This window comes from Hyperolius riggenbachi, chromosome 3, assembly GCF_040937935.1.
Source record: "Hyperolius riggenbachi isolate aHypRig1 chromosome 3, aHypRig1.pri, whole genome shotgun sequence".
In the NCBI taxonomy this organism is placed as follows: domain Eukaryota; kingdom Metazoa; phylum Chordata; class Amphibia; order Anura; family Hyperoliidae; genus Hyperolius; species Hyperolius riggenbachi.
This window is the reverse complement of record NC_090648.1, coordinates 346,248,766-346,264,546: the sequence shown is the minus strand read 5'-3', so window position 1 is coordinate 346,264,546 and position 15,781 is coordinate 346,248,766. Positions and strand designations below refer to the sequence as shown.

At 46.4% G+C, this 15,781-nt stretch overlaps 1 protein-coding gene across 1 annotated transcript; it reads left to right on the top strand.

The window, feature by feature from the left end:
* The first annotated feature begins 2 nt into the window (after window positions 1–2).
* NHP2 (NHP2 ribonucleoprotein) lies at window positions 3–13,018 on the top strand. The gene is made up of 4 exons (XM_068277035.1): window positions 3–311; window positions 2,816–2,885; window positions 6,373–6,478; window positions 12,623–13,018. Exons 1-4 carry the CDS (start codon window positions 125–127, stop codon window positions 12,746–12,748), a joined length of 489 nt encoding a protein of 162 aa, XP_068133136.1. The 5' UTR covers window positions 3–124; the 3' UTR covers window positions 12,749–13,018.
* Window positions 13,019–15,781: the final 2,763 nt, after the last annotated feature.

Below are 15,781 nucleotides of genomic sequence, written 5' to 3'. Positions count from 1 at the left end.
AATGCACAGACGCAGGATCAGCCTGCCGGAGCCCCGGAAGTTGTGTGTACAGCTAGCGGAAGTTAGTGGTGTATGTGCAGCACAGGCGACACGTGTGAGCTGAGCTAGTGGTTGCTGCAGCAACATGAAGGTGAAGAAAGAGAAGCGGCGGGAGGCCGAGGAGGAGGAAGAGGCCGCCGAGACGACGGTGGAGATCAAACAAGAGCCCCCTGAGCGTACATATGAGGAGATGGTGGCCACGCTCAATCCCATAGCACAGCCGCTGGCCGGGCGGAAGCTGACCAAGAGGCTCTACAAGTGTATTAAGAAAGGTATATTGTGCGCGGAGGTAACTTACCTGCCTAGTATAGGGTATAGTTGGGAGAGGATGCGCTGTACAAGGTAGTTATCGAGTGGGGTTTTACATAGGATTGTTTCGTTTGAGCGTAATATGTTGGCGCTTTATAAATACAATAAATAAATAAGAGGAATATGGTGGTTGCCATATCTATTTCTTTTTAAAGTGGAACTGAATATTGCTGAAAAACAAACCGTTTCACTTACATGGGGCTTCCCCAAGCCCCCAGCAGCCGACCTGCCCCATGTCGGTCCTGCACGATCCTTTGTTTTTCCGCTGCCAGCTAGTTTCATTACTATCGACTTGTAAGTTGGCGGCGCCTGCGCACCCTGGGCTATGTGAAGCCAGTTGGCTGGCAGCTCTGCTGGTCTATTTGGCTGCAGTAGTGGTAGATAATCTTGTCAGATCAGACAAAGATGTTATGGTGGGAATACACGGGTCGATCTGACAGCCGATTAGCTGCCGGATGGCCCCCCGCGAGTGCGCGCGGATTGATTACCGAGCGGGCGGGGATCAGGCAGCGTGATCGGACCAGCTGAATATTATCAGCTGTCCGGATCAGCTGCTCGATACACGGTACACAAACGTACCGTGTATCCCCAGCATTAGAAACAACTGATCTGTTGCATGTGTTCAGGGTCTATTGCTGTGCATACACCTGTGTGTTTATGCGCTGGATCGAGCCACTGACTCGATCCCGGCGCATTGCCGCTCGTCCCCGCAGGCGTCTGGATCGATTCTCGCTCGTCCCCGTGGGCGCTCCTTATCTTCCGCTCGTTTTCTTCCCATTGTTCACAGCACCTCGCTGATCGGGCCTGTCGGAAATTATCAATCGAGCCATCAGCGGCTCGATTGGTAAGTAGAATCTCACCATGTATGCCCAGCATATGGCTAAAAGTATTAGAGGCAGATGATCAGCAGGATAGCCCGGCAACTGTAAAGTGTAACCGAGCCGAAGCACTCACCTAAAGACAGGGAAGCCTCCTGGATCCTATTGAGGCTTCCGTCTGTGGTTTGCTTTCGCCCATTGAGCGTGCCGCCCCCCCCCCCCCCCAAAGATTAGCGGTGTGGCTTATCCTATCAGGGCCATGCAACTCCCCTTCCGCATTCATAGCCACGCTGTAGCCTACTGAACTCTTCTACACAGTAAGCTGGAGCCACGGACTCTGTGTTACTGCATGTGTGAGTGGGTTTGAGCTTCTTATGCACGGCCATGAATGTGGAAAAGGAGCTGTGAGGCCACGAAGTGGAGGGGGGCCACGCTTATCCAACAGAGGACACCGGACCACCAAGGATTGCTTCAGCATCCTGGGGCTTCTCTCTCTTCAGGGTAAGGATCTGTTTTTGAACCTGAGCTTCGGCTCAGGTTCACTTTAAAAGAAAATAAATAGGACAGCCTCCATATACCCCTGACTTCAGTTGTTTTTTAACTAGACTGAATTGCCCTGCAGTGCAATATTTGTGCTTGATTCCCGCCGGCGGACAGTGGCAGGGAATCGAGCGGCTGATAAGGACCGCCGGCGGGACGAGCGGGAATCGATCCGCGGGGACGCGGCTGGAGTTGATCCGGCGGCTACTCGGCCTCCGGATCGACCCGTCTATGCCCAGCATTAGATTAGCAGCAGATAGATCATCGGATAGATTTCCTGATCTATCTGATGTGTTTAGGAATAGATTTCCAATAGATTTCAGTATGAAATCTATTGAAAATCGATCTGATGGCATTTTTTTGTCCAATTAGGTCCAATGCAAATGGATAAGCAATCTCATCAGATCGACCCAGATTTTCCAGCATGTCAGATCGATCAAAATCGGCCGCAAATCGATCGATCAGCCGCTAATCGGCTGAATGTACGGGCCCCTTAAGCATTCTGATTGGCCAAATAGTGTGGCCGTAGTTTTCTTCAAACTATCTGAATCCTAGCGTTTTTAATCTGCAGTTAAGGGGTAATAAGCATCAAATACTTTTTTTAAAGCGGTATATTGTTGGGGGGGGGGGGGGGATTTTATGGGGCACTATTGCTTACCTATGGGGGGCTGCTGCTTTAGCCCCCTGTCTTTGTGTCATATGCCATCACTGTCCTCAGCTGCCGCAGATCAAAAACTCTGCCTGTGTAGTGCACTCCCAACTGCATGGCATGCCGGGAGCTGTGGTGCATATATATGAGACCTCTCCCGCCAGTAGTATGTACATACTACAGGTCCTGGCATGCAGTGCAGCCAGGAGCGCACTACATAGATGGTCACTTTGGACTGTGGTTGCTACAGACAATGATGGCGTACTCCACAGAGTGGAGCAGCCCTCCTATGGCATACTGCATTACAAACCTCCCTTATGGGGAAGTTCATTGTTTAAAAAAAAAAAAAAAAAGTGCTCAGTAATTTTTGCTGCAGGTAAAACTGCACGCAACTTAAGACTTCAATATGTATTGACTTTATCTGCGTATCTTCTTAATTCCTTTTATTTGCCTTATTCAGCTGTCAAACACAAAAATATCCGGAGAGGTGTAAAGGAAGTACAGAAGTTCCTCAATAAAGGAGAGAAAGGGTATGTACCTTTTTACGTCTGAGATATGCGATTAGAGAACGTTTCTTGTAAAGCTCCGTATACACGCTAGTTGTGAGGCGGCTGATAATGACCACCTCAAATAAAAGTGCCTAGGTTTTGCTTTTAGCCAAAATTAGATGCCGCGGGCTCAAAGTATCACCTAGGCACTTTTATTTGGCCTGAGGAAGAGGGTGAAGTCCCACAAAACACCTTGTCAGTGCATATCATATGATTTTGTCTTCATTTGAGGTAAGACACTTCACCCTTTTTCTTTTAATTGGTTTTAACTCAGTTTTTTCATACCCTGGGCACCTATTTCCCCCCCCCCCCCCCTGTTCCGTTTTACCCACCTTTGGAGGTGTATACCGCCTTGGTCTTATGTGGCTCAGCCACCCCTAAGCCCATCCTATTGTTTTTTTACACCAAGTGAGACCACACCCAGCTCGTCTGGACACCTGAATGGAGTTGGGTTGCCTTCAGCGGTTGGTTGGCCTTCTGCAACCGTCTTTTTTGTGAGTGCACAATTCCTTCAGCTTTATTTTTTTTTTTTGTGACTTAGGCCCGGTTCACATTGGCGGTCGCCGTCCGGAATCGCCGGAGCCGGACCGCATGCGGAACGGACGCACGGCACAGCAATGAAAGTCTATGCGTCCGTTCCGTCCGGATCCGGACTCCGGCGTAAGATCCAACATGCGCTATTTTTTGGTCCGGCTCCTCCGGCAGACGTATCCGGAGCTGAGCCGGACTGTTGCATCCGGCCAATACAAACCAATGAGAACCGGAGAGCGCACAACACACTGGCCGTAAAAAAAACGGACGCTCCACCCCACCTCCCATGCTTCCTCCATGCTACAGCGGCCATCCTGGACGGGGACACATGGGCCCAGCGCCCACAGAGTGGAGCAGCAGCGACCTCACGCTGGAGCTCCCCGGCAGCAACATGTCCGATACGTCTGATAACGAGGAGGTGAGGCCCTACAACAACCCCAGAGCTTCTGCCGACCTCCCAGACCCCAGGTATTATTATACAGCTTGTTATCTCAAACGGATCCGGACCGCAACCGTGTTCATACCGCACGGAAAACGGATGCAAACGGACCGGATCCGGATAGGAACCGTACGAATCAGGTCCGGATCCGGTGCGGTCCGGACATCCGTTCCGGTTTTTTAAAAAACGCAAGTGTGAACGGGGCCTTACTGCACCATCAGGGCTCTCTTTACAATGGGCAGTTCAGTAAAATCATTTGTTTGGTAAAAAAAATACCTTATTCTGTATTTTACACTTTTTTTTACTGAACAGACATGCCTCAATTCACTAAGTCCTGCTCGGTAAGTGTCACTTACCAGCGTTTAGCAGGGCAGGCAGGTAGCTGCATGTATCACTCTGAGTTTTCTGCCCTGTGCATCTCAGTTATCCCTTTAGATGTGCTGCAGCCACCGGGGGGGGGGGCTCTTCTGTATGCTAGAATACAGATTTACACATCTAAATGGATGCAGGAAAGCCCTCAGAACACTGTTATGCCAGCGCAGGAGACTTGTGTGCAGCCGGCACCACCATAGGCCGTAATAGGAAATACAGCTATAGCCGCCCGCGCACAGGGTGTAACTTCGGCGCTGAAGTTACTTTTAAAACACACTTATTTATTATTTCATTCCCCACCATCCATGGCGGCCTGAAGGGGGAATAGTATTTAACACAGCCAGGAACTTGTGCAACAGCAGGATCAGCCATATACCGGCTGTATCCTGCTCCCAAGTCTCCTGCGCCGATTTCTCTTGTACGCCTGTTTCTCCCCAAAGGCTGTCTGTCAAATCCACCACACAGAGACAGCATGGGGAGCGCAAGTTATTGGCTGCTGTGAGCTGGAGAAAAATACCAAACCCTTTTGCCTGGTAAATTAAATGCGGAAATCTTTGTGAATTGCCATTTCCTGAGTTAATTACCGCACAAGTCTGTAATTTACCTCACTAGTCGAGAACTGATTTTCTGTGCGGTAACAGGTTTAGTGAATTATAACTTGGGAAGGTTTTAAACCAGGGGTCTCAAACTCAATTTACCTGGGGGGCCGCAGGAGGCAAAGTCAGGATGAGGCTGGGCCGCATAAGGAATTTCACAATCGCGACGCATCGCCGCCTCTGCCCGCCCCTCTCACTCTTCCTTCACAGAGAGGGGCGGGGAGAGGTGGCGATTGACGTCAGGAGGGGCAGAGCTGAAGCTGAAAGCTCTGCCCCTTCCAGGGAATGCCGGCAGATTCCGACCCCCCCCCCCCGGGCGATTTGGGGGCTCTGCAGCCCTCGTTTAGCGGCGGGGATGCGGCAGATTACTTGGGAGCACTGAAGCGAACTATAAGAAAGCTTTTGCCGGCGAGGGCCACAAAATATTGTATCGAGGGCCGCAAATGAGTCGTGAGTTTGTGACCCCTGTTTTAAACATTAACAAATGCGGTAATGCTTTGTGAATATTGCCCATTGTCTCTGTGTTTGTTTTGCCCTCCATTGGGTTGTTATGGCCACCGATATATATATCATTTTGATAGCATAAGTAATACAAAAAGTTATTGATGTATCATAATGACACAGCTGAAATGCCAAAATTGTCAGGAATCTTAAAGAGACTAAAGTCTTTTTTTTTTTTACCAGTGTTTTTTTTTTTTTTTTTTTTTTTTTTTAATCATGTTTAGAATCATAGCCTAAGTTGAATTGCCGCAATCCCGCCACAAAAGAAGTGTTTCTTCATAGAGAAAAAGCTCCAGGGCTCGCAGGGATTTGCTTCCTTGAGGCAGAGCTGTTTGCAGTAGCTCTGCCTCCTCCGCAGTCAATCTCTGCCGATTGCCGCCTCCTCCCGCCCCTCTGTCTTCTTTCACTGAGAGGGGCGGGGAGGAGGCGGAGATTGATTGCGGCGAGGCAGAGATACAGCTCAAAGCTCTGCCTCTCCAGGGCAGCACAATCTGTGACCTGCAAAGTCGTGGAACTTTGCAGGTCGTTCTCTATATGAAAAAACACTCCTTTTGCGGCGGGATTGCAGCAATTCAACTGAGGCTATAATGGTAAACATGAGCACATTAAAAAATGGAAAAAATGAGACTTCAGAGTTTCTTTAAGGGGTAAAAACTCAGAAATGAAAGTGGTTAAAATTATCTGAACGCTTAGGGCCTGTTTCCACTGGCGAATGGGATGCAAGGTGATCACCGCATCCCTCTGCAGGTTCTTCCGGACAGCTGGATGCAGCTATGGGGATCGGATGCATGCTACAGAAAACTACAGCATGCTAGCCATAATTTCCCCAGCACCGGATCGCGTAGGTAAATTCGTGTCAATGGCAACTACTCCATTGACGTAAATTGGTTGCAGTTTCCTTGCGATGCGGAGCGGTTTCCACATTGCTAAGCATCTAGTGGAAACAGGCCCTTCATCTACTTAATGGAGTTTGTTAAATGGAGAGATGTCATATGTGCATGAAGCATACTATTACTGTACTCTTTTTCAGAATTGTGGTACTTGCTGGTGACACCCTTCCAATTGAGGTTTATTGCCATGTCCCCATCATGTGTGAAGACCGTGGCATTCCATATGCATATATCCCATCTAAATCTGTAAGTAATCAATAGCATATTTTACATAACAAGTTCCAGTAATGCGCAGTCCCCTCATCTCTGCCGTAAATGTGATGTAACCGGCAGTGTCACCAGTGTTTGTGCAGAAAGTTTTGAATCGGGATGATACTATTGTTATCATTTTTGCGATGACTGCGCAAAAAGTAATTTTTTTTTTATATATTGTATTTTTCTGACTATTAAAGTGGATCTGAACTCAGAACTTCCTCTCTGCTCTAAAAGATAAGCAACAGCATAACCTTTACAGAAAAACATTTGTTACAGCTGATACAAATCCTGCAATGAATCTGCACTGTCTACTTCCTGCTTTCATGGAAGCAGATGTGTTAACATCCTGTATTTACCAATTAGCTCTCTGCTACGGCAGCCAGCTGTCACAGCTGAGGGATCAAATTACAACTTGTGCTTACTCAGAAATGAGGGGAAAATAGACAGGCTAAACTCTCTAAATATATACAGGGAGCATTTCTTTGTTTTCCTTCTGTCCTGTGCAAGAGTTCAGCTCCACTTTAAGAAGCTCCAGACTATAAGACTAGGTTTAGAGGACAAAAAAAGGGGGGGGGGGAGATAATAAAACGTGCATCTATAGTGCAGGGGTTGTCTTATGGTCTTATTGTGTCCACTGTTGTCCCGTGTTTCCCTGTATACATACATATATACAATGTTCCGATTTACAGGAAGTTGCCACACATACCTTCAGCAAGGTTCAGGGACCGATATACCAATCGGGCAGCCCCAGACCTGCCAATCAGTCACCCACTGCTCCCATTCTCAATTGGAGCAAAAATCTCAACTTAACGTCTAGGACACACTAGGGACGCCTTTCCTAAGCGATTGTGGTTTGAAAAACTCTTGCTAATGTAATCCTATGTATGATGCCACTTGAGGGATGTGATTTTTAAAAAATCCCCTATAGCAGCGATGGCGAACCTATGGCACGCGTGCCGGACCCGGCACGCATAGCCTCATCTGCAGGCATGCCATCGCTGCTCATCTGGCCACCGCATAATTGCATTTAACTGCCCTCATTGCGTTTATTTTCTGGTGAAAAGCTGCCCTCATTGCATTTATTTTCTGCTTAAATGCTGCCACGTTGCGTTATTTTCTGCTGAAATGTTGCCCACATTTCGTTTTATTTTCTGGTGAAATGCTGCCCACATTGTTAGTTTTCTAGTGTCTGGGGTAACTGTTGCTGCATTTATTATTTAACCACTTCCCGACCGCCGTATATACAATTGGCGGCCGGGAAGTGGATGCCGCAAGGACCGCCGTATTGACAAAATGCGGCGGTCCTTGTATGGGCATGGGCGGAGCAATCGCGTCATCCGTGACGCGATCCTCCGCCTGGCGCCGCTCACCCGCCGCAACATCCCGCCGGCCATACGGAAGTGCCGGCGGGATGTTAACCCGACGATCGCCGCATACAAAGTGTATAATACACTTTGTAATGTTTACAAAGTGTATTATACAGGCTGCCTCCTGCCCTGGTGGTCCCAATGTCCGAGGGACCACCAGGGCAGGCTGCAGCCACCCTAGTCTGCACCAAGCACACTGATTTTTTTCCCCCCACCCCCCTGCCCCAGATCGCCCACAGCACCCATCAGACCCCCCCCTGCCCACCCCCCAGACCCCTGTTTGCACCCAATCACCCATCAATCACTCCCTGTCACTATCTGTCAACGCTATTTTTTTTTTTTATCCCCCCCTGCCCCCCGCTCCCTCCTGATCACCCCCACCCCTCAGATTCTCCCCAGACTGATGACCCACTGATTACCTGTCAATCACCTATCAATCACCCCCTGTCACTGCCACCCATCAATCACCCCCTGTCACTGCCGCCCATCAATCACCCGCTGTCACTGCCACCCATCAATCAGCCCCTAACCTGCCCCTTGCGGGCAATCTGATCACCCACCCACACCAATAGATCGCCCGCAGATCCGACGTCCGATCACCTCCCAAGTGCAGTGTTTACATCTGTTCTCTAACCTAAACACCCACTAATTACCCATCAATCACCCCCTGTCACTGCTACCTATCAGATTAGACCCCTATCTGCCCCTAGGGCACTCAATCACCCGCCCACACCCTCAGAATGCCCTCAGACCCCAGCCCTGATCACCTCGCCAGTGCATTGCTTGCATCTATTCCCCCCTCTAATCACACCTTGAGACACCCATCAATCACCTCCTGTCACCCCCTAGCACACCTACCCATCAGATCAGGCCCTAATTTGCCCCGTGTGGGCACCTGATCACTCGGCCAAACCCTCAGATCCCCCTAAGACCCCCTTCCGATCACCTCCCCAGTGCATTGATTGCATCTATTTTCCCCTCTAACCACCCCTGAGACACCCATCAATCACCTCCTGTCACCCCCCCTAGCACTCCTATCCATCAGATCAGGCCCAATACAACCTGTCATCTAAAAGGCCACCCTGCTTATGACCGATTCCACAAAATTCGCCCCCTCATAGACCACCTGTCATCAAAATTTGCAGATGCTTATACCCCTGAACAGTCATTTTGAGACATTTGGTTTCCAGACTACTCACGGTTTTGGGCCTGTAAAATGCCAGGGCGGTTTAGGAACCCCACAAGTGACCCCATTTTAGAAAAAGACACCCCAAGGTATTCTGTTAGGTGTATGACGAGTTCATAGAAGATTTTATTTTTTGTCAAAAGTTAGCGGAAATTGATTTTTGTTGGTTTTTTTTCACAAAGTGTCATTTTTCACTAACTTGTGACAAAAAATAAAATCTTCTATGAACTCGCCATACACCTAACGGAATACCTTGGGGTGTCTTCTTTCTAAAATGGGGTCACTTGTGGGGTTCCTATACTGCCCTTGCATTTTAGGGGCCCTAAACCGCGAGGAGTAGTCTAGAAAACAAATGCCTCAAAATGACCTGTGAATAGGACGTTGGGCCCCTTAGCGCACCTAGGCTGCAAAAAAGTGTCACACATGTGGTACCGCCGTACTCAGGAAAAGTAGTATAATGTGTTTTGGGGTGTATTTTTACACATACCCATGCTGGGTGGGAGAAATTTCTATGTAAATGGACAATTGTGTGTAAAAAAATCAAACAATTGTCATTTACAGAGATATTTCTCCCACTTAGCATGGGTATGTGTAAAAATACACCCCAAAACGCATTATACTACTTTTCCTGAGTACGGCGGTACCACATGTGTGGCACTTTTTTTTACACCCTAAGTGCGCTAAGGGGCCCAAAGTCCAATGAGTACCTTTAGGATTTCGCAGGTCATTTTGCGACATTTGGTTTCAAGACTACTCCTCACGGTTTAGAGCCCCTAAAATGCCAGGGCAGTATAGGAACCCCACAAATGACCCCATTCTAGAAAGAAGACACCCAAAGGTATTCCGTACGGAGTATGGTGAGTTCATAGATTTTATTTTTTGTCACAAGTTAGCGGAAAATGACACTTTGTGAAAAAAAAACAATTAAAATCAATTTCCGCTAACTTGTGACAAAAAAATAAAAACTTCTATGAACTCACCATACTCCTAATGGAATACCTTGGGGTGTCTTCTTTCTAAAATGGGGTCATTAGTGGGGTTCCTATACTGCCCTGGCATTTTAGGGGCCATAAACCGTGAGGAGTAGTCTTGAAACAAAAATGACCTGTGAAATCCTAAAGGTACTCATTGGACTTTGGGCCCCTTAGTGCAGTTAGGGTGCAAAAAAGTGCCACACATGTGGTATCGCCGTACTCAGGAGTAGTATAATGTGTTTTGGGGTGTATTTTTACACATACCCATGCTGGGTGGGAGAAATACTTCTGTAAATGACAATCTTTTAATTTTTTTACACACAATTGTCCATTTACAGAGGTATTTCTCCCCCCCAGCATGGGTATGTGTAAAAATACACCCCAAAACACATTGTACTACTTCTCCCGAGTATGGCGATACCACATGTGTGGCACGTTTTTGCACCCTAACTGCGCTAAAGGGCCCAAAGTCCAATGAGTACCTTTAGGATTTCACAGGTCATTTTGAGAAATTTCGTTTCAAGACTACTCCTCACGGTTTAGGGGCCCCTAAAACGCCAGGGCAGTATAGGAACCCCACAAATGACCCCATTTTAGAAAGAAGACCCCCCAAGGTATTCCGTTAGTAGTATGGCGAGTTCATAGAAGATTTTATTTTTTGTCACAAGTTAGCGGAAATTGATTTTAATTGTGTTTTTTCACAAAGTGTCATTTTCCGCTAACTTTTGACAAAAAATAAAATCTTCTATGAACTCGCCATACTACTAACGGAATACCTTGGGGGGTCTTCTTTCTTAAATGGGGTCATTTGTGGGGTTCCTATACTGCCCTGGCATTTTAGGGGCCCTAAACCGTGAGGAGTAGTCTTGAAACGAAATTTCTCAAAATGACCTGTGAAATCCTAAAGGTACTCATTGGACTTTGGGCCCTTTAGCGCAGTTAGGGTGCAAAAAAGTGCCACACATGTGGTATCGCCGTACTCAGGAGAAGTAGTATAATGTGTTTTGTGGTGTATTTTTACACATACCCATGCTGAGTGGGAGAAAGATCTCTGTAAATGGACAATTGTGTGTAAAAAAAATTAACAAATTGTCATTTACAGAGATATTTCTCCCACCCATCATGGCTATGTGTAAAAATACACCCCAAAACACATTATACTACTTCTCCTGAGTACGGCAATACCACATGTGTGGCACTTTTTTGCAGCCTAACTGCGCTAAGGGGTCCAAAGTCCAATGAGCACCTTTAGGCTTTACAGGGGTGCTTACAATTTAGCACCCCCCAAAATGTCAGGACAGTAAACACACCCCACAAATGACCCCATTTTGGAAAGTAAACCCTTCAAGGTATTCAGAGAGGGGCATGGTGAGTCCGTGGCAGATTTCATTTTTTTTTTGTCGCAAGTTAGAAGAAATGGAAACTTTTTTTTTTTTTCTCACAAAGTGTCATTTTCCGCTTACTTGTGACAAAAAATAATATCTTCTATGAACTCACTATGCCTCTCAGTGAATACTTTGGGATGTCTTCTTTCCAAAATGGGGTAATTTGGGGGGTATTTATACTATCCTGAAATTCTAGCCCCTCATGAAACATGACAGGGGGTCAGAAAAGTCATAGATGCTTGAAAATGAGAAAATTCACTTTTTGCACCATAGTTTGTAAACGCTATAACTTTTACCCAAACCAATAAATATACACTGAATGGGTTTTTTTTTATCAAAAACATGTTTGTCCACATTTTTCGCGCTGCATGTATACAGAAATTTTACGTTATTTGAAAAATGTCAGCACAGAAAGTTAAAAAAATCATTTTTGCCAAAATTCATGTCTTTTTTGATGAATATAATAAAAAGTAAAAATCGCAGGAGCAATCAAATAGCACCAAAAGAAAGCTTTATTAGTGACAAGAAAAGGAGCCAAAATTCATTTAGGTGGTAGGTTGTATGAGCGAGCAATAAACCGTGAAAGCTGCAGTGGTCTGAATGGGGAAAAAAAGTGGCCGGTCCTTAAGGGGTAGAAAGCCCTAGGTCCTCAAGTGGTTAATGGTCATAGTTGGCTATATTTGCTGCTTTGGGGTTACGGTATACTAATAAATAGCATCACACAGTTTCTGCACACCCATGATGCGAATCCTTCTTTCACCACATCATGGCGAAAACACTGCTCTCTTATGCCTCGCTGTTACATCATTACGTTAGCTCCGCCCATACAATGTCATGGCAACATCCATTTTTTTTCGCCGCAAACCCCCTCTTAGGAGCCATAGCCAGAGTCTGACACAAGGTCTAATGCCTGGTACGCACCATAATAATTTCTGACATGTCTGATCATGTGACCAATCACTTTTCTAATTATTTCTACACAAAAAAAATCTCTCACACCTGATCAGTCCTGTCAGAAAATTATTGATGTGACCCATCGATCTAACAGGAAATTGCATGATGTGTACCAGGCATAACTGCTTAGACTAGGGGCTGTATTCTGACAGACTGCTGATCAAAAAAAATCAACTGTGTGGGGTATCCAGCAAAGCACTGGAGAGAACACTGTTTTACATTTTCTTGGCATGGTAAATCACTAATGGCTCTAATTTTATTTCTTACAGGATTTGGGTGCTGCCGCTGGTTCAAAACGTCCTACTTGTGTTATACTTGTTAAGCCAAATGCTGAATACGAAGACGCATACAATGACTGTGTAGAAGATGTACAAACATTGCCACAGCCATACTGAATTACAGTGAGCACGAACAGTTGGAAGACATTAATGGGGCTGAAAAAATACTGTGGTCTGCTTTTTTTTTTTTTTTTTTTTTTTTTTTTTTTTTACTTTTTGTTATATACAATATGGACTTCTGCTAGAAGTGACACTTCAGATTTTATGTATATATTTCAGTGCTGTTTTTGAGCAATTTGCTTTACTTGTAACTTACATGAACACCTGTGCTATCCTCAAAAAAAATAAACTGTCCATTGTGTTGGGCTAAACACACACAAAAAGAAAGTTGATTTGTGACTAAAATTGTATCCTATTTTAGTGATGTCAACAGGAAACCTCTTAAAACTGCATCCGTAAATTACATTTGCAAATCTGTTCCAACTGGAAAGCCAGGCATCTATCTGCGTGGTGTTCTCCTGCTCAGGGCTGTGGAGTCGGAGCAATTTTGGGTACCTGAAGTCGGTGGTTTCATAAACCGAGGAGTTGGATGATTTTTGTACCGACTCCACAGCCCTGGTCCTGCTATACTTTTCTGCAGTTCTCATGGAGTTTACATCAAGTAATAATGAAACTAAGAAAGATGTGTGCTACAATAGAAAAAAACAAGGTATTTGTAATGTATACATATACATACATTTGTATAAATGTATACATATAATTGGTATTTGCTATATACATGCAAATAACCCAAAATACAAAAAGTTAATTGGTTGTCAAGGTATGTCTGGACATCGGTTTATAGTTCAGTGATAAAACATGTTAGTACATTGGCCTCAATTCACTAAGCTTATCTCCTGTCTTTATATTAAATAAGAGGCTGGCGCTCACGATCTTTCACAGTACACAGCTGAATACTCAATGGCCTCAATTCACTAAGCTTAACTCCTGTCTTTAATAACTCTTCTGAGCTGTTTTACAGTTATCACCATGGTGAAATAATTGTGATAACTGTAAAACAGCTCAGAAGAGTTATTAAAGACAGGAGGTAAGCTTAGTGAATTGAGGCCAATGTGTTCCCTTACATGAATAATACACAGTAAGCAATATGCATGATATAATTCACTACAATAAAGTCCACACAATTCCATTGGATGAACAAAGTCTCTTGATCACATCCACACTGGACTTCTTCCTGCTCCACCAGTAATCACATCAGGCACATAGATAGAGATAGCCGTCACCACACCCCAGTGAGATAACACTCACCGTGTGCTAAGACCCACTGTCAGGTCAGATGCCGCCTTTGGGACCGTTAAAGGTCGTCCCCCACCACTCACGATCGATTCCCCTTCACTTCCAGTGTTCCAATTCTTCTTTATATGCTCCTCAATCAAAACACCTCAACATAGCGTAATACTGTATTTTTAATAAAACCGTATAAAACACAATTGCACTTACAATCTTCTTGATATGTCTATGGCACGGAGTTTTTCCACACGGGCTCCCCCGCCGTATTGTTGGCCGGTTGGCATGCACGTCCCTTCACAGCTAAGGATTCCTGACCGGCGCGCGCTCGGTCTCCGTGTCCTCCTCGACCGGGATCACGCCTACCACGTTTGTATGAAGCGTAGCATCTTCCGCATCCAGGCCCCGCCTGACATGTTTCGTCACAATTGACTCATCAGAAGCCTCACCTAGATGCGGAAGACGCTACGCTTCATACAAACGTGGTAGGCGTGATCCCGGGCGAGGAGGACACAGAGACCGAGCGCGCGGCGGTCAGGAATCCTTAGCTGTGAAGGGACGTGCATGCCAGCCGGCCAACAATACGGGGGGGGGCGCCCGTGTGGAAAAACTCCGTGCCATAGACATATCAAGAAGATTGTAAGTGCAATTGTGTTTTATACAGTTTTATTAAAAAATACAGTATTACGCTATGTTGAGGTGTTTTTATTGAGGTGCATATAAAGAAGAATTGGAACACTGGAAGTGAAGGGGAATCGATCGTGAGTGGTGGGGGACGACCTGTAGCGGTCCCAAAGGCGGCATCTGACCTGACAGTGGGTCTTAGCACACGGTGAGTGTTATCTCACTGGGGTGTGGTGACGGCTATCTCTATCTATGTGCCTGATGTGATTACTGGTGGAGCAGGAAGAAGTCCAGTGTGGATGTAATCGAGAGACTTTGTTCATCCAGTGGAATTGTGTGGACTTATTGTAGTGAATTATATCATGCATATTGCTTACTGTGTATTATTCATGTAAGGGAACACATTGAGTATTCAGCTGTGTACTGTGAAAGATAGTGAGCGCCAGCCTCTTATTTAATATAATCCAATTTTTTTTAAAGAGGTGGCGAACCGGCAAAACAGTTATTGGAAGAGTGTGATTTGAACCAACCTCATATCAGCGCGAAGTGTGTTTTTTTTTTTTTAGTAAGTTATCTCCTGTCTTTAACCACTTGCCGACCGCCCCCAGCCGATGGGCGGCGGCAAAGACTGGGCCTAAACGACTGCAATACGCCCATCGGCGGCAGGCGTGGTTATGCGGCGATTGCGTCATTCGTGGCGTGATCAGTCGGCGGCGACTGGCTCCGCCCCCCTCGCGCTGTTACCCGTCGGCCGTTCGGATGCGCTGGCGGGTTACTAGCACCCGGATCGCCGCTGCACGTATGTATAATAGGCTTTGTAATGTATACAAAGCCTATTATACAGGCTGCCTCCTGCCCTGGTGGTCCCAGTGTCTGAGGGACCACCAGGGCAGGCTGCAGCCACCCTAGTCTGCACCCAAGCACACTGATTTCCCCTGCCCCCTGATCGCCCACAGCACCCCTCAGACCCCACCCCCCAGACCACTGTTAGCACCCAATCACCCCCCTAATCACCCATCAATCACTCCCTGTCACTTTCTGTCAGCGCTATTTTTTTTTAACCCTAAACTGCCCCCTGCTCTCTCCTGATCACACCCCTCAGATTCTCCCCAGACCCCCCCCCCTGTGTACTGTATGCCTCTATCCCCCCTGTAATAACCCACTGATCACCCATCAATCACCCCCTGTCACTGCCACCCATCAATCAGCCCCTAACCTGCCCCTTGCGGGCAATCTGAT